Source organism: Cheilinus undulatus, linkage group 13, assembly GCF_018320785.1.
Source record: "Cheilinus undulatus linkage group 13, ASM1832078v1, whole genome shotgun sequence".
In the NCBI taxonomy this organism is placed as follows: domain Eukaryota; kingdom Metazoa; phylum Chordata; class Actinopteri; order Labriformes; family Labridae; genus Cheilinus; species Cheilinus undulatus.
This window is the reverse complement of record NC_054877.1, coordinates 33310015-33329788: the sequence shown is the minus strand read 5'-3', so window position 1 is coordinate 33329788 and position 19774 is coordinate 33310015. Positions and strand designations below refer to the sequence as shown.

The window sequence follows — 19774 nt, the reverse complement described above, 5'->3', positions numbered from 1 at the left end:
ACCTCGACACAGCAAGGCACACAGATGGCTACACCTTGAATACAGCACTCTCTCCCAGGGTTAATAAGGGTCTAAGGTCAGGGGGTCGATTGGGTCCTCTGTCCAAGCTGAATGACATCACAATTCACATGACAAAAAATAGTGGCCATCTTACTTCCACAGTTTGGAGGGATGGCCTTAAGTTGGAGGTAATCCTCCCTTGAACAGAACTGAGAGGAAAAATTGAACTTTAATTGTGAGAAACAAGACACATGGAAGTCGTTAAAGGTGAATCTTTGATTAGTCAGGGTCCTGAGGTTTACATAAATAATTAAGTCATGTAAACATCCTACTAGAACAAATTATCACATCCCAGGATTTAAACTGATTAAATTATATCTTGTTTTTCATTGCATGCTTTGTTTTGTAATTCTGTTTTTCTTAAACTCGTGTGAGGTCTAATGCAGTTCTGTACATTTGTGGTAAAAAAAAAAAAAAAAAGGAACTACTTTAGCCTGAATTTTTCTCAAATTTTAAAGGATATATTGGGAATCATGTTGTCAATGGGTGTGTTAAGAGGTCAAATATGAATCAGCAGTCATATCAGAGTTGAAGAAATCAAAATGCAATTTTTTTAATGCCAAAAAAATCTGTACATCATTTTGGGGAGAAAAATAGTTTCATCCAAGAAAAACAAGCGCTAACATTATTTTTAATCATCAATACAACATTACAGTAAAACCTGTGATTTAACAATAACTTTGCCTCATTCCTCTTCATATAGTAAATGCTTTAAACAGTTACATTATATAACATTTGTAATCATCTCATTCTATTTCTGCAACATTACTTAGTACACACATACAGCTGATCACTTTCCACAAATTAGACTTTTTGCCTATGTTGTCAGTTTCTGGGAGAAAGGTCCGCCCATCTTGTTTTTCATTGGCCACCTGGAAGATGACTCCTGCTTATCTAAAATTTGATTGGTTAACTGGACTCCTGCCCCATCAAGTATTTGGTGTTTTGCCTGCAGCAGTAATACATGTTTCAAAAGTAGAGCCCCAAGCCAATTACGGCTTAGACAAGCAAGTTAACTGCAGCCAACAATAGGGAGTACTCATTGTTTCATTAGCCAGCTAGCTGTCCTATCTGCTCACTGGGGTGAGACAGTTGTTTTATACATTTTAGAGGAACTGGGACTTGCTTTAGCTTTGTTAAGCTAAAATAGCTATGCTAGCTAGGTAGTTAACGTTACTAATGGACAAGCCAATGTAGCAACGATAGCTTTAGCAATGTGAGCTTAAGCAATTGTAGATGAAGCATATATAGCTATATAAGCAATGTAACAAATGTAGCCACATAGCTAGCATAGCTAATGTTAGCTTAATAGCTCCATTAGTATAGATATCCATAAGCTTTGTGAGCTTTAGCTTTGTTGTTTATGAAGCTCTGCTATCTAGCTCTTTTAGCTTACACAGCTAATGGAGCTTCATATGCTAAGTCTGCTATGATAGAGTGTTTTCATGGAGGACACACTTTTGTCCTGTAAGCAGACTTTTTATTCGGCTTTATTAAACATTTTGTAATTATGTTTTGCAGGTCAAGTTTTTGACTTTTAACTTTTGGTATCTTAAATCTTATCCTAACCATTACACTAATCTTATCCAAAGTTTAATCCAATTTTATTCTGAAAATTTTAGCATGTATTTCCATTCTGGCGGATGCAGCATCTCACAGTAACAGTCTAAAAGAAAGGTCATGTTATGTTTGAATGGACGTTTCAATTCAACTTATGCAGCCATCCCCAGGTGGACATTCGTGGAACTGCAGTTTTCTGCACTTCCACATAGGCTTCATTTTTTAACACCAGAGGTTACCACTCTTCTTCTCTATGCAGACTGTGTAAGCTGACCCTGTGTTTGTGATGCAGTTCCAGAGGTCAGTAGAAACATCTTTGATGTCAAATCACCTGCCAGCATCCATCACTGCCAATCACTGTCATTGCCTGACAAGTTAACAGCAGCAGGGTCTGAGAGATAACCAGAGATGCAATGAAAAGCAGCTCTTCACCCCCACGGTCAGATCTTCCATCTCTCCATCCTACTTAACAGGCAGAAAGCAGCAGACACCATGCTCCTCACAGCAGCTCCTCTGAAAGGAGAGGAGAGAAGCAGAGGGGTGCAGACATGATCTGGTGAGACACAAATGTCCTAAACAACACAAAGCACTGGGGGGTTTCCCACAGAGTTTAGAGAGGCCGGTGAGGAGGGGGGAGGCGAGGGTAGAGCAGAGTCCTTGGGACAAAGGGTAGAGGTCATCTGGGACTGGGTGCCGGGGGCGCGAATTCAAGAGGAGACTTTTTGATCTGACAATGTAAATATGTTTGTTGTTGTTTTTATCCACTTTACTGGCAATTATATCATCCTGAAATTATTACTAGGGCATATTTCTCATTCTGTGGATGTAAATCATTTAACAAATTTCTTTTGCCTTGTTAATTAGAGTTTTCTTCATATCAGTGTCACTTGTGTTCAGTCAGTCGTTAAATGCTAACCAACACCATTTGCTATTATGTGGGCAGGTGAATATTAGATCCTCTTTTTCAGCCTGTGAGGGGCGATACACATCCTCCATGACACAATGACCTAAACATCTCAAAAACACAAATGGGCCATTTTGCACACTCAAAATGTGAGCCTTGCTTACAAACAAGGGTCAATATTTTACCCTTCAGTGCACCCAAACCCCCGGCTGGAGGCTATATGACCAAATTAAGAACAGCTGACCTGATGTGATGTTAAGTGGATGCTGAGATGTCAGCAGATTGGTAATCTTTCAGCATTCTGGTACTCTGCCTTTTGTCTTGTCTCGTCCCTGTTGTAGGGAAACAAGAGGCTATAAGCTCCTTATCGTCCCATTGCAATTATGGAGGATGAATCAGGAGATATGGTGGTGCAGACCCCGCTCTCATATACGGCTATACATGTTTTGTTCTCAGCTCTTGAGATGCTCTGGTGTTATTATGCATGTATGCAGCTCTTTATTGTGTTTTGAGGAGTTGGAGCAGTTTGTTGGTTGCTTCAAGACAACAAAAAAAACCTTCAACACTCCAACATCCAACAGCAGAAGTAAATTCTGAAGAGGCCATTGTTGTACAATGGAAATACACAAGAAGATGATGCATGAATGCACTTCACATTTTAAGGCTGAGTAAAGAAACCCTGAGCAGCATTATCCACGCAACATTTCGAGGAGCTAAGTATCATTAAGCCTAGAGCTTATAGTGATTTAGAGAACAATCTTGGTTTGCTTGTTTTTAAAGTCCACTAAAAAAAGTGTCACAAAAGCCTTTGTGTACAAGATTGCAAGTTTTAAACAGATTTAGTCTGAGGCTGGTGTTTGCCATGAAAACAGTAAGAGATGCAGCTTTCAGCCTGACTCTTTAAGTCATTCATTTTAAAAATCATCATCCCAAAACTATCTTAAAATTGTTTGCTTATTGCAAAAGTCTTCTCTCATGGATTAATTACACTCTTATTAAACATGCCATGGCCTCACTGTGAAATGTTGTTAGATAATAATATTCAACTAAAAATCTGATTTTCAACTAAACTGTCTTTTTTGGGAAAACAATTTTAGAGCAACAACAAAGGCAGTATTTATTTGATCTATTTCTTCATTAATAAAAATCATTCACAGACTTATTTTGAAGCCTTTATACTTATATTTAATAAGATATGACCCAGGCTACCTGCTTTGAATTTTAGGCTCCACCAACATAGTAATCGCTCTTAAACACACGAAACATGAGTCTGTTTTTTCTTCATAATTGAGAAAGAAAGCAGCTGGAAAAAAATTTTGCCCCCAGGACAGATTTGGCACACCTGGATGTGGTGATGCACCTGCTGCACAATCCCTGATAAAAGTAAGCTCTCTTTAAAGCAATTAAAACAAAATAACACTGTGGTGATGTGTCACACAAAGTTAAAAATCACAGTTTACTTGCTTTTTTTGGTCTGTCGTAGTAGGTGGTGTGCTTTGTTAAAGTGCAACAATAAAGTGCATGCACTAAAACTTTGTAAATAAGTCAAAAGGCACAGCTTTAATGTTCCCCATATTGTGTTGAAGGTCAATCATTGCACATACGCACTGACGCAGAGACATGCTGACCAGATATTTTGGGGGGCGAAACACCAATTTTCATGCAAATTTGCCTATTGCATTAAGCATCTAATGATGAGGTTAGTAATAGCATGGTCTTGAGAGCTGATGGAAGCATGCTGCTGTTTATTGCCATAACCAGGAGTTCTATCAATCCATGGCTCCCAGCTGCTTTTTCAACTATGTGTGGCACCACTATACATGTTGAGGGCGTGAGTGATATGGGTTTTTTTTCCCCAGACTTTCTTTCATTCAGGGAAGAAACTTTGTCAAGGTTGGGCTGTTACATTCATTCCTGGGTACCTTGTCATTGGTTAATCCGTCTGACCCAAGACAGTCAAGGTGATCATCAAGACAGAAAGATGGATAATAACGAGAGCTAAGTTGGCGATAAAGTTCCACTAAAAAAAACTTTAGAAGCCTTATGTGCACATTTATTTTGTTTGTACAAGATTGCAGCTCAATGTAAACGTGTAAGGTCGGGATAAGCCAGGTAAGCTTGCCAAATGTGCGACACATAACACAATATAAAATGTGCAAACCACCATCCACATCTAAGAATCAAACAATAAATTGTATGGTGTTATATGTTATATAACAGCTCATATATAAGTATGTAATACAGATAAGCTCTTTACAAATAGTAAGCTGTGTTACCAAAAGAGCAAAGTGTAAAACATCGCCTCTGCTGTAGCTGCGGACCCTTATCTAGTTTGCTGCTGACTGAGTGAAGAGGAGTCATCTCTACTAACAAGCAAGAGCCATGAGAGTTTGCAGGAATTCAGTCAATGTTAATATTAAAAAGAGTACAGACCTGTTCTAAATAAAAGGTGCTCAGAAAAAATACTCAGCGTTCCTCAGCTGTTACCCCACAGCACATCTGTTAATGCTACCAGGCCAAAAACATTGGTTTATCTTTAAAAGGACCTCTGTTCGGAAGTGTATTTTTATAAGCTGTTTCTTAAACCTTCATGAGCATATGGCCAAGAACCACAAACACAGAGAAAACAAGCCCCCTTCAACATTCAACACAACATCTCCTTTGAAGACGGGATTACTTGTGATGCACAACCAGAGTTACTTGGCTTTAATGGTCGCTCTATGCCCCTTCTGTGTTGGTGCTATGTAATAAATTTCCTACTTTCACTGTTATCGTGTCACACTGATGCCAGATATGTTCCCACAAGCTGCACTTCCACCAGCATGTTGTTGAGTTTTCCTAAAAAAACAAGCAGCTAAATCAAAAAGGGATGAATTGGAGTGACGGCACAAAGAGCATTGTCCATTCACTATTGATATGAGTGTATAATCTATTCATTAGCCTTGATGTGAACCACCACAGGCTACTTCAACCCCCATCAAGCACCATAACAACCATCTGAACAATACTACACCAACTCACTCACAGAGGCCAAGACAGCGGAAGTTTCCGGTGGGAGTGGGGAGTACCAAGTGGGGAACCTGTTGGTGTTGTCAATGTGTCCGTGAGGGGAGGGCATCAATCATGGCGCACAGTCAAGGGGGAACCCCACCCTGATGATGTTTACGATCGGCCATATACACACAGCAGCCATTTTCCCCTGACGTCTGCTGAGGATAGGAAGCTAAAAATACAATAAAATTGTTAAGCTGCTGTGATGCAAGGTTGCAAGGCATATAAATCGAGAGAATCCGACAAATTGTCATTTTACTGCTTCCTAACAGGGAATATGGGGGCTTGTTTAAAGGTACTGATAGCCAGTGAGCAACTTTGTAATAAAAGCTTCGTTAGCATTTTAAAGATTCTGAACGTACTCAATCATTTGTGATATAATGGTCAATGTTCAGCACTAGTGTTGTACTGACGACAACACTATCCAAGACCAAGACTTGCCCGAGACCAGACTGCACCAAGACCAAGACAAGACCAACATTTTTGGGGCTCAATACCGAGTCAAGACCGAGACCGAAACAAGACCAAGACCATAAAAGTCTATTTAAAAAACCATGACATGTGGAACAGTTGAAGAGCATTCACTCTTTAATTTTAGTTTACTTTTTAACAAGTTTGACAAAAAACAAGGTGTCTGCAACTCTTTTACAGCACAACATGCAAAAATCTCAAATCCTAACAAATTTGTTCGACTAACTTGTACAAAAATAAATCCTACTATTAAAGGCCACTGACAAGTCCAGAATTATTTTTAATATCTGAAAATGAGATGTTTATCTAGATTTGTCAGGCGAGGGAAGCCCAAAGTAAGTGTTCAGAGGTATTTCTGACAAGAAATACGATGGACTGATGTCAGTCCAGTTGCAGGTGTAGCTATTTGTTGTTTTAGCAAGTGTTTCTCCTTATTATCACATTAATGAAGTTGAAGAATAGCAGACCAGTGCTGGTCTCGATCGGTCTTGATGGAAAATCCTGGGTCCAGCCAGTCCGAGACTGAGACAAGACTGACTAAAAATGCTCTTGAGTCTGAGACAAGACCAAGACATTCTAAATGTGGTCCTGAGACTGGTCTCAAGACTATTCTCAAGTTCTACAACACTATTCAGCACCTCGCCCACTGGAAGTGTGTCTAGGGCGCTGCGCCACGGCATTCAGCCCTGATCAGAGGGCAAAGATCACAGGAGAACTACAAGTTCACGCAGGAATATTATGTCAACAGTGGACTAGTTTACTTTTTGGGGTTAATTCATCATCCATGGTATTATTGCTTCCGCCATTGGGTAAGTACATTTGGAGGTTAATAGGTTCGTATTTGCTTAAAGGATGTGTGGCTTTATGTAAAATTATTTGGCTAAATGTTTTCAAATTGAACTTTTCCTGATCATTGGTGCCGTTGTAGCTGACTCACTGACAACTCTCGCTGTAGGATGAGATTTATATTGATATGGTGATGATTTACGATCAAGAGTTTGTGCATTGTGTTGCATTTTGAAAGAACCGGATATTCTACGCTTGAGACTTCCTGTTTGGAGCTTTAAACTGACGCGGTTTGGCAGCAGCTGAAAATAGGCCTGCAGTGTAACGCCAGTGAAGCGCAATTCAGGGTACGCCAGTGCCAGACTAGAGCACTGGCAGTGGAAATGCTATGGCTGACTAGGGAGGAAGCAATTTGCTCCACAGTATGATTCGCCGGCGGATAATGGCACAGACACTGCGGAAATTGCAGGTTAAAGTTTGTAATAAAAAAACTGAAAGTTTTACCATCATTCAGGCCATTCCTAATCCACCCTACCATAACCTTTACCCTATCTCTTACCTGAGGTGTAAGGCTTAACCAATTTCCTGACAGGTGTGGTAGAGGTAAAGGTCAAAGCAGAGTGGTCTGCTGCTACACTGTTTTGTTGTACTCTGGCATTTTTATCTGACCGGTTGCATATCTGATCAAACTAGCTTACTCAAAAGCATCTTAGAATAATAGGGTGAGAACAATGTTACAAATAGCCAACTTGTTAAAACACATCCACATTTCAGCTTAGATATCGTTTTAATTTTGTTTTTACAGCCCCTCAATTTATTACAGTGAATAGAAGTCGATGAAAATTTGATGGTAAATCAGGGCTTTTGAGAAGACACAAGCTAATAAAGCTAACAGTTGTTGTTATTAGCATTCAATCTAGCTCTCATTACTCTTTCTGGCCTTATTTATTGGTATTAAAACCAATTCTAACAACAAGAACTGAGTGTAGACGATTGACACTCAGCACCCTCAATGAAAGCCATATTGGAGACATAGCATATATGGTACTGTTAGCAAGATTACCTGGTAGCTAATATTAGCATCTAGCTTATAGCTAGTTAATGTGTTATTAGCAGTGGTGGCAAATTTCAATCAAGAAAAGGCATTTAAAGCAAAATAAGTTCATTTTCTTCAAGAGAATAATGTTAACACAAAATAAAAGTTGCATGAATCAAATAGTGAGGAAAAATAGCCTAATGTCTATCTAAAACTTACTGTTTAAGAATAAGTAGAAGAAGAAAACAGAGGCTGTTAAACCGTTGTCACCCAAGTCACTTTGTACAGAAGCGCGGATTTCAGGAGAATACTAACCCACTGTGATTGAGTACTCTATGCTGAATTTAGGTGTAGTGTAACGCAGTAGCCTATTTCAACAGAAGTATTCGATTTGAGACACACTGAGTGGCAACTCTTCAGCGGCACTCAGTGCCAATTTAGAGTCATACACACTAAAGCAATAGGAAATGTACTGCTAGTTTTACTTTGAGGGTTTTCGTTTTTTATTGGTTTGAGTTGATATTTGATAGTTAATATTTTTTCCAAAACATGAAACTAGCTACCCTGCAGACCCAAACAGCTGATCCTGAGCATTACACCAGACCAAACTGGCTACGATGTGATAAACAGTCATCTATTTTAAAATTATTATCATTATTTTTAGGGGGCTTTTTCCTTTAATTCAATAGGACAGGAAACATGGGCAGAGTGGTGGAAAACAGTGCCGAGAGCAGGAATCAATCTGGAGACCAGTGCGTCAAGGACTTTAGCCTCTGGGTTTGGGTAAATTAAGGCAAACAGCCGTGCACAACACAGGTTTCCTCTGAAATAGCAGCCATGTGTTCAAGCTTCCCATCAAAACCACTCCAGGTTCTTCAGAATATAAGGGTATCGATAAAAATGACCTGTCAGCACTTATCTAAAGAGAGCAGTCTGGTCTGAGCAGTTCTCAAAAAGCCTTTAGGAGCAGGACCTTTGGGAGTGGGCAACAATAAGCCTTCTTTAGCATGGTGAAAGTGACAGCATGGTCACCCCCCTCCCCTCTCCTTGCCATTAAAACTCTCTCCGGATAAACAAGAGGAAGGCCCTTTATGAAGATGGAGAGGAGCCATTGAGCCTCTGAGGGGCCCGTCTTTGTTTTTCTGTTTCAGAGGGTCTTCCAAAGGATGCTCTGATAGAGGGGGGTTGTATTTTTGTCTTTAAGTCCTCCTTAACGCCAGTCTTCTCTTCGCTGTGCCAAAACACAGATGTAAACTTAATTGACTGTATCATTTCAACAAAGTAAGGAGTTGTAATAAGTTTTAAAGTGACGAAGAGATGATCTGATTCAAATTTAAATTTATTTCTATCGTGAAATGCAAACTTAAATGTTCTGTAAGTAGCATTTCAGATGCATCATAAATAAGACCGTAAAAAGGTGACATGGTGGGTTTCAAAATTGCCAACACAAGCAAAAATATTAAAACTGCTTTGTCAAAAGAGGCTACCAAATTTAACATAAGTTTGAAGTTCTTCACATTTGTTTTTGAATGTACACTAATATCTGGAAATGTAAGCCCTTTTTCAACAATATATACTCACGAGTATGAAAAATTGTGCAAAAGTATTGCTTTGCTTTGAGAAACAACATGGTTACTTCTCACTTATTTCCGTCTTGAGCTAATCCCTTAAATTCCATGAATATTAAATCAGGAGAAACAAAATGGTCATGCCATTTCATGAGTGTATGGGTTTGGAGGTGCCACTGAGTGATGCTGTCAAAGGGAGGCCCCTGTCCTCTGGTGATGGGCTGCCAGGTTCTGTTGATGGACTGCCAGCTTCAGGGCAACATGCTGCTGGAGCTTGCTGTCTTTTGGGCGTGAATGAGGGGCACCTGTGACCTCTGGTCACACTCTGCTTGTGCCCCGCTGTGTGAGCACCACGCTCAGGACACACGCTGGGACTGTCAGCGCTTCAACTGTCCGCTAAGTGGACAAAGATTTGGCCTGCTCTGCAGAACTGCTGCTGAGGAGCTATTGTGCAAACACGCTTATATCATCGGGTCATTTTAAATCAGTTTTACAGACTACTGTGTTAAAGGTTGTGTTCGTATGTGAAAACCTGCTGCATCTTTTATCAAGGCTGGTTTGTCGGGGGAGTGTGTTTTCAAGCACACACCACAGTAAAAGTACTGGTCTATTTATCTACTCAAGTAAAAGGTAAAAAGTATCTCATTTTTAAGTTTAGTACTCAGTACTGAAGAGTACAGTACAGTACAGTACAGAGCAATGAAGACATAGAATTCCTTATCACATATTTTACAATAAGACAGAGCTGCAGTTAATCTTAAAAATCTGTGGCAAGGCAGGTCTCTTCTGGTAAGAAAAAATCAGAGCAACCTCATAGCAAGACAATGGATACTGATAAAGAATACGCACTCTTGGGCGTAGATTGTCTAGTGATTTAAGGGGCGTACCATGTACACAGGTGGCACAGGTTGGAATCCAGTCTGTGGCGCTTTCCTGCATGTCTCTAATCCCTGTTTCCAACTCTATCCACTTCTCCTCCTCTATCAAATAAAGGCTCAAAAGCCCAAAATAAATCTTAAAATATAAACAAGAATACACATTCTGTGTACTTCCAGAACACCTGAAGTCAAAGGTGGGAAGTCTAACTTGGTGGATAACTTCACTCATGGTGCAAATGTGTCTTACATCAAAAAAAAACAACAGCAATCTACTGCAAACACGACTGAAAGAGCCCCATCAGGGATCACTGTGCTGATCAAAGACCATTTCACACAGAATGGAGTTAAAATTACACTTTGGGAGTCAGTTTTTGATGCGTACAACAGCTGCTTAAGGATGTGATGTGGTCTGGATATGTGCTACTTTTGTAGACAACATAAGGAGAAAAAGAAAAATTGTACTCAAGTAACAGTCCCATTATACTGGTTAAAACTTAATTAAGTAGAAGTAAAAGTACTGATTTGAAATTGTACTCAAAAAGAGCAAGTACCTTAAAATACTCCTCAATTACAGTAATTTGAGTAAGTAAAATTAGTTTCTTCCACCCCTAGATTTCAGGGGCAGCCTGCCTGAAATATTCTAGAATTGTCAAGAGTGCAAGTACGACAAAGGCTTTATCCTGGTCATCTTGAGTCACACTGCAGGGTTAAGGATCTTATCCTATCTAACAGGAAGCAGGCCTGACTACATAAATGGCAGTGCCCCTGAAAGACCCAGTAAGGACCCTCTTCAGACGTGATTTAATAACATAAACTCATGTGCACAGGATCAGTCACACTAGTGCCTGTCTTTGAAGAATATTTGCTTCCTTGGCTTGGACCTGATCAGCTTTTGGAGTTTGTTAGCAGGTTAAAAATTCCCTAACTTGCTTCCTCTTTTTCTTGTGCTTTATTTTCTGCCCTCTTAACTTTTGTGCAGGACCTGAAATGTCATTGCATAGTCAAACATTTAAGGCCCAACAAATTACAATGAAAAGGCTGTTACAATTATAAAACGGGGTGTATATTTCAGACAGGCTATATTACTGAAGAAACTTGAAATAAATGTGTATTCTGGTATTTTATTTCGTTCACTCACATTTTAGTAGTTAGGTCAAAAGTAAAATATCATTGCTTGAATTTGGGGTGGACCATTCTTCTTCATCTCCATGGGCCCCTCCATAAGACTGCATCCCAGAAAGATTTCCTCCTTGCAGGATGGCACACATGTGCCTGCATCTCAGTGCATCTCTACAAGTTAACCTGCCAGATTCTTATATCATTAGAGATGTGTAATTTACAGACAGAAAGCAGGTCACTGTCACTACTAAGCATTAAGTTTATCACTAATTTCATGCAGCTTAAACTCCAGGGATGTCAACTTAATTGATTGTGTGCAGTCATCCCTGTATTGAGCATCAGCGTGACTTTTAGATGGTATTCAGTAAGAAAAAGGACAAAGAAACAACTGCAAGAAGAATACTGTAAACATCATAAAAGCATTTTATTATTCTAAAAAAAATCAGTGCTTTTCGAGAGTTTCTGAAGGAGTTTCTCACCTCCAGAGGCAAATCAAAGCAAGTAAGGAGGCCACAAATATCTATGCATGACCATACTGTATAAAAATACAAACGTGTGTAAACATCCCACTCAAGTAGGTTTTAAAAACATTCACAAAATGTACAAAATGTGTTTAAGACTTGTGATAGAGTCCTTTTATAGCAAATCAGTTACCACGGTCTCCATACTGAGTCTGAGGTGACTGCGGGTGCAACAGGTGACATGTGCTGGCTGCTCTGAGCACTCAGTGGCACCAGAGCTGCGCTGGGAACAAGAAAAGCAAACTGTCCGTCTGGCGTTGGCACAACCTGGAATCCTCCGTACATTTTCATGGCCTCAGAAGAGGCGTGCAACGCTGAGCTGCTTTTGCAGGGCATCTGATGGACCTGTGTGCCGCCGCTCTGTCCCAGCCCTAGTGAGCCTGGGTGAGGTGTGTAGAAGTTCACAGCGTTGATCTGGGTGACGCAGGCTGCCAGGTGACTGAGGAGGCGCGTCCTCACCTCTGTATTCACCCCTTCACATGTGGACAGGAAACGGGTGACCTCGCCTACACACTCGCTGAAGCCGGCTCTGTATTTGCCCAGGATGGACGGATCTGTATTTACAGCAGCTGCAGAAGACAAAAACACAAATATAAATTTAGATAGATAGATAGATAGATAGATAGATACATAGAAAGCTCCAGTAAAGACTTGTGTTGTAATTGTAAGTTGTTTTTCTTGTATCAGTCTTGTCCTTCATTCTTTAACAGTCAGATGTATAACCCATTAAAAATTCTGAAGCAGATCATTTTTAAAGGCTGTTTCAATTCATCATTTTTTTACACCTACTCTGCTGTAATGGTTTCAGGCATTAAAATCTACCATAAAGAAAAAAAAATGTTTATTCTGATTTTCCCCTCTGCTTTTGCAAGTCATAAAGAGACATGGTTGGTAATATCAGCCCGTTTCATAACTAAAAAAAAAATTCCTCTCAGGAGCTTTAAAATTATAAACACGAGTTAAAATCTGTTTCTTTCATGCCTTTTGAAATCAATTCCCAAAGGGAAGCAGCCCAGCTGTGGTAGTGTAATAAATCCTGGAGACCGTGGGAACATGTTTACAATCAGAAGTTAAGCACCCAAGAGCCACTGCTCATAAATGAACATTCCTAACAGAGAAAATTCAATTACTTACCAGTCATCTGGAGTCGCTGCAGGTTCCTAAGGTGCTTTACAGTCATCTCCAAGATGTCCGCCTTCTCCAGTTTGGAGTGTCTGGAGCTCTAAACAAACAAAAACAGCTGATTTAATAACCTATTTGGTTGCTAAATTAATGTTTCCTTGAGATATAGAACCATATAGGCTACTCACATCTTTCTTAAGAGCATCCATGATGAGGGTCTTTAGTTGCCCTAAACTCTCATTGATGCGTGCACGTCTCCTCTTCTCCATGATTGGTTTAGAGGACTAAAAGTACAAAAAGTAGGTAAAATGTATGTTTTCAATAGCTTAAAATTAGCTAATACAATAGAAAAGGATCATATTTCCCACATACCTTTCTGTTCTCTGATAGAGTGCGGGGTTTCTCAGGTGTGTTGTCTCCTCTCGCAGGTGTAGCAGCCACAGAGGATGGAGAAGTTCTTTCTAAAGTCCCGGCCGGCATTTTCAAAGGTTTAAAAACTCCAACAAAAACTTGAACAACAGCTTTTTAGCAGCCAGTCCAGCTCGGTGAGTGGCGCCTTCTCCTCGCAGACCACGTTGCAGGTTACTGAAGACAAACGTCTGCGGTGACTTCTGCCTTATCGACAAGCTGACACACACTCTGCTCCTGTTTCCAGCGCCTCGCGTTGTATTTATAGAGCTCGAGCCTGCACGCGAGCGGCTCGTGTGCGTGTTTTTCTCTCTGTCCAATGAGCGCGCGGGACACGGGGCCGGGGAGGCGGCGGGCTCGTGCGGCCAGGCGCTGCCATTGGCTAACTGTCACGATGGTGATAGAGGGTTTTACGACGAAAAGTTAACACTAAGTTTGAATTTATGAAGAAAAAGAGGTTCTACTTCGACGTTGCCGGTATGTTTAGTTTAAAAAAAAACCTGCTCAGTGTGTTAAAGTCTTTATAGTAGCAAATGTTTCACCTATCCTGGTACATTTAACCCGTTTATATCCAACTGTTGAGCTGAAAAGTCAAATAAATTACGCCAACAGCTAGCATAAACGTTTGTGATGTTGGATTCAAGAGTTTTTTGGGTGAATTTAACCCATGACTGCCATAAAAATAACGATTCGATTATTTTTATATAGCATTTAAGTATCCTACATATTTGTTATTGCTTCAGTGTTCTTAAAAGTGTTTAATATTGCCAATTTTTTGTTACACGCTTGTCCATGTATGTAATCAGTGGTGTACATATTATGCCGCCCCTTTATAAGGATTTTAAAAATATTTTCACATCATTTGGGAAATTATCTCTCCTACTTCTGTGTTATAAAATGAGGCTATTTATAGATTATTTAAAAGTTGTGTGTTTTGCAAACATAAATCTTGACTAAAACTGATGACTAAAAGTTGACCATAGACAACATGTATTTCTTTTTTATACACTTTTGGCATGTCAAAGTAGTTGTAGACCTTTATGATTTTACTGATTATAAAGAAAGTCTAAACATTTAAGGTTCTAAGATGAATTATACCACTTACTGCTATGCATGCAGAAGCTCTTCTGTTTCTCTGTTTTCCACATGCTCATGAACACACACGCCTGGCCTTTTATCTGCCGCATTAAGAGCTACAGAGTTGGACACCTCATCCTCTGACACACTCCAGGCCTGATGTCCAGTGAAGAAGAAAATCTGTGACACACTCAGCTGTCCACTCACTGACATGAATTCTGACACTCCTCTCATCACACAGCTGGAGACAACGAGTTATTTAGCACCCTGAAGACCTATAAAAGAACATTTTTATTTGCAATAAAAGGCCCTCATTAGCTGACATAAGCACAACATTTATCAGAAATCTTTTATGCGACTGCATATGTTTAATAAAAATTTAAAAATAATAAAAAGTTATTTTTCATAACTGACTTGATTCATTGGCTTTAATAAGGAGAAAATCTCAATCTGTTTTAATTTTACCAAAAATATTAGTTTTGATTTTAAGTAAATATAATTTTTCCCCAACCCTTTGTGGGGCAAGAAACCATATATGGTCCCTAGGCTTTGTTGACTCCCCGAACTCCCTGTAATACAATAGAACAAGAATGATTTTTCTTAGCCAATCAGTGGAGATCAGCCAAGTTGAGCCCCCAGAAAATGTTGGGTCAACTTAAATCTACATGTCCACTTGGTATACTCCTTGCATGAATTAAGAAACTCAATATGTGGTGTATCAACTAGTGATGTTATCAAAAGTGCCCCCAGTACTTCGAAATTTGTTCACAACATTAGTAAAGTTGGATTTTTACAAAGTACGGGACTGTGTCATCTGCATAAAGATGGAAATCGTGTATCAAAGAAGTAATGTCATTTATGGTAGATAGGATATGTCAGAGAATGGACCCTTGGACAACTCCCTTTGTAATCTGGAGAAAAGAGGACTAGAGATAACTGACACCATTTCCAACTATTGTGATCAAAACCCGATTGGCTGCGTTTCTGTAAATGAGTGGTCAACTGCGCCAGATGCTTTAAATAAATCCACAAATAATGCTGCACAGTGATTTTGTTATTAGTGGAAGTCTGCGAGCTATTATGTTTTCCTGTCTTACCATGGCACCATTAAACTGTTAAATTATTCTAAAATAGCATGAATTTGAAGTTTGAAGATGATTATTAAAAAGATCAAGTACAAAGGAAAAAGAAAATCCCACACTCAGTGACACCTGGTTAATCTTTTAATAATGATTTCTCTTATCTTCTTTTTTCTAGAGTAAATGTACATCCAAAACATTTTACAGCTGAGGATTATGACGAGAAAAGGCTTTATCAAGTTTCACTAAAGAGGCGAGGAAGAGCAACCAAAACTTCTAACAAGAAAGTGGGTATGCTTTATTTATTTATTTTTTATTTTTTACACAACTGGTGATGTTTTATTACCCCTATTTATCCAACGTTATGTAGAGCTCAAGGTGCATGTTTTTACTTAAGTCTGACCTAATTAAACCCGATTAAATAGTACCGGTAAGAGTTTCAGCTTTTTATTTTGCTGTTTTAAAGCACAATCTAACTTTTAAGTCATAATGATCATCATTGTTGGCTGTGGCTTTAATTTAGACGTAAAACATCATGTGGTCTGGTCTGTTTAGTTGACATAAATTATCTTACAGACGTCTCTGTCTGGCACAGGTTTCTATCCTCCCTGATAGACTTCAAACACTCTCCTTAAAACTCCTTAACCCTCAGAGGTGAAATGACCCCAGAAGCAGGTCACTTTGTGCATCCTCTGCTTCTTCTCTCTGATGAGCGAGACAACTTCAAGCACCGCTGGCTCTTTAACCTAAGCCAGCATAAGATTAAAGCTCCTGTTAGGAGTGTGTACCCCGTCATGAAACTGATATCAAAGCTGATGCCTTTTTATAGCCAACATAACAAGCAAATCAGACCATCACCATTAAGGTGACCTTCTTTATGTGATTATGTTTCAGTGCATGAAGCTGCTGCTGCATGGTAGGCGTCAGACAAAGTTACTGAACAATGCGAGAGCATCAACAGGAAAGATTCAAAGTGATGTGTTCGACTTTTAACCACCGTTTGAAAAAACAATGTAAACAATAAAATAAGCAAAAAGACAAATATACAACTTTGTCTACGATAAAAGAAGCTCCTGAGCTTTAAGTTAAAGGAAATCTCTAGTCAAACTAGATTTAAGCAAACTAACTAGCACACATTACAATCAAAGATTAAGGCATTGTCAACATTTCCTTTAGGAAAACAATAAGATGGATATAATGGAACGTCAAATAGGCTATGTGGCTTAAATTCTTTTTACAATTAATTACTTTTCCCCCTCAAGTGTACAAACTCATAGATACGTTCCACTTTAGCCTATAATCAACTGTTCCCCAGGGATCAGTGAATTCTCTATCTGGATTTTTTAACAAGAAGCTCAGTTAAAACAGCCAGAATCTGCTCAGTGCAGATGAGAGCTGCCCAACAATAAATAACATCCCATCAGTTGTGTTTTCAGTGAGCCTCTTCCGACACAAACAGCCCTTTATTGCACAGACAGCGATGTCAACGTGAGGTTTATTGACGGCTCTGATCTGTATCAGTGTGGGAACCCTGAGATGGGAGGGTCAGGTTAGAAAGCTATCAAGGTCCAGCAAGAGGCTGATAACCAGGAGAACAGAGCAGGAGGATATCAGTTATCCCTCTTTGGTTTGGTTTATTGACCGCACATGTTTAGAAATATAGATTCAGTGAGAGCTTGGCATGGAAAGATGCCTTCTGTTTGAATATATTAGACGTAAGAGGCTTTCAAGTAAATTAAATGAACAGATTGAGTCATCTTATCTGTAAAGAAAAAAAAGATGACATGCGAAGCTAAGCTAGAGTGTTACGAAAAAGTTAACTGTTAAAAAAACAACAAAATTTCAACATTATTAAGACTTACAGTGCCTTTTAAAAGTATTCACCCCCTTGGATTTTTTATACCATTTTATTTATTTCATAGATCAATCATGGTCAATATAATTTGGCTTTTTTGACAAAAAAACCCTTCAGTGTCAAAGTAAAAACAAATTTCTACAAAGTAATGTTAATTAAACATATGTAAGGTAAAATAAGTCCCAAATTCTCTTTTGCAAATGAAGTTATTTTATGAATGAAACTATCAGACATTTTTAAGTATAAAGCTGAACTTTAAAAAAAAAAACAAAGCTGGAAATTTGCTGTATCTGCAAATTATAGAATCTCCACTTTGAGATGTACAGCGTCTGCAGCCAGACTGTCGTGGTACTGTGGACGTGTTACTGAGGTACTAATAAAAAAAACCCATTACATATCAGATTTACATGTGTGGATTTAATTTGGCACATTTTAAAATCTGCCTGGATCAGACTATCCTAACAAACTGGCCGTGCAAGAAGAAGAATAGTGAGACCACCAAGACACCTATGACTACTCTGAAGGAGTTAGAAGCTTCAGCCACTGAGATGGGAGAGACTCTGCATACAACAACTGTTGCTTGGGTTCTTCACCAGTCAAAGCTTTATGGTAGAGTGGCACAGAGAAAGCAACTGTTGAAGAAAACTCATTAAATCTTGACTACAGTTTGTCAAAAGGCATGTTTGGTCTGATGAGACAAAAATGGTGCTTTTTGGCCATCAGACAAGATGCTATGTTTGTTGGACACCAAACACTACCCATCATGGTGGTGGCAGCATCATAATGTGGGGATGCTTCTCAGCAGCCAGCCCTGGAAAGCTTGTAAAGGTATAGGGTAAATTGAAAATATATGAAAATCCTGGAGGTCAATCTTATTCAGTCTTAAGTAGTTCCTGGGGGAACTGTAGTTTGGTCTATTTTGACATAAATGTTCTGGAAAGGCTGAGTCAAAATACAGCCCAGACCTCAATTCAGAAGAGAACTTCTAGCTGCGTTTGAAAAGGGCTGCAGCCCTGATCCCCATGCAACCTGAAAGAGCTTGAGCAGTTTTGCAAAAAAGAATGGAGTAAATTTGTTGTGTCCAGGTGTGCGAGCCTGATTTAGGCCTACCAACACAGACTCAGCTCTGTGATTTCAGCCGAAGGTGCATTTACTAAATTCTGACTTGAAGCGGGTGAAGATTTATGCAGTCACTTATTTTACGTTATATTTAATTTAATTTACTTTGCAGAAATATGTTTTCACTGTGACATTTAAGATGTCTTTGCAATTTTTAAAGTAAAATTGTATTGTCCATGATTGATTTCAATTACATCAATAAACGGGAAAAACAACCAAAGGGGTGAATACTTTTTATAGGTAATGTATTAATAAAACACTACAAGAAGGATTTGAGTAGACTGCTATGTATTTATAAAGGCTTTTGTATGATTAAGATCACTGGAGGAACATTTCGTCGGCCCAGTCTTTATAGGTTTCTCTTTTCGTCAGTGCCCTAAAGGTGCCACTGACACACTCTGGGACTTTCATAATTATAAAACTAATAATCATTTATGAGCTAAGGCCTTAAATGTTGGATTCTGTTTAACTCCGTGGCTCAGGTTAACCTTTGTATTCTGGACTAGTTTGACAGGTTTCTTAAAAGACTTGGTAAAATCAGAAGTGTGTCGCTGCACCAGCTGAGGTGTAGTCAGTGCAGGTGAGCCTCCATCCTGCATCTTCAACTGGTGTTAAAGCTGTGGCCCCTGGCCTCCTCCTTCACTGCCTCCATGTGGGCAGAGAAATGACCATCCTCTTCATCAAATACTGTGAATGTTTCCTTTCAACTGTTTGTATGAAAACATCTCAGGCCGGGCAGACTGTGGGATGACTTAAACATCTCATCCAGCACTCTGCTCACTCTCTGTCCCTCCTTCTCCCTTTGAATCCCCCCTTAAAGAGGGAAGGGGGGTCCTCCCATTGCAACCCCCAGCTCCCCCCCCTTCTTCCCTCCAGCTCTGCTCGCCTTTTGTCCCCCTCCCCAACAGCAGTTTCTGCTCCAGAAGCCTTAGACAAGGCCTCCATTAATTGCGGGCCTGTGTGGAATACACGCAGGACAATGGGCCCAACAGAGTGTCCGGCCCCCAGACAAGGCTGGAAACAAGTGGTACAGGAATCCAGCAGAATAGACTCGTCCTGGCTGATGTCACTGAATACATTTACCTACCTCAGAGTGCATTCACTCTCTGCTTTGTTTTATTTGGACAAAAAAAGACTGGGTAGGGGGGAGGTATTGGTAT

At 39.6% G+C, this 19774-nt stretch overlaps 1 protein-coding gene across 1 annotated transcript; it reads right to left on the bottom strand.

The window, feature by feature from the left end:
* Positions 1-11887: 11887 nt before the first annotated feature.
* LOC121520463 (transcription factor HES-1-like) lies at positions 11888-13707 on the bottom strand. The gene is made up of 4 exons (XM_041803925.1): positions 13449-13707; positions 13265-13360; positions 13089-13176; positions 11888-12523 (listed from the first exon to the last, which is right to left on the bottom strand). The coding sequence occupies exons 1-4, from the start codon at positions 13554-13556 to the stop codon at positions 12084-12086; spliced, it is 732 nt and encodes a 243-aa protein (XP_041659859.1). The 5' UTR covers positions 13557-13707; the 3' UTR covers positions 11888-12083.
* Between the last annotated feature and the right edge of the window lie 6067 nt (positions 13708-19774).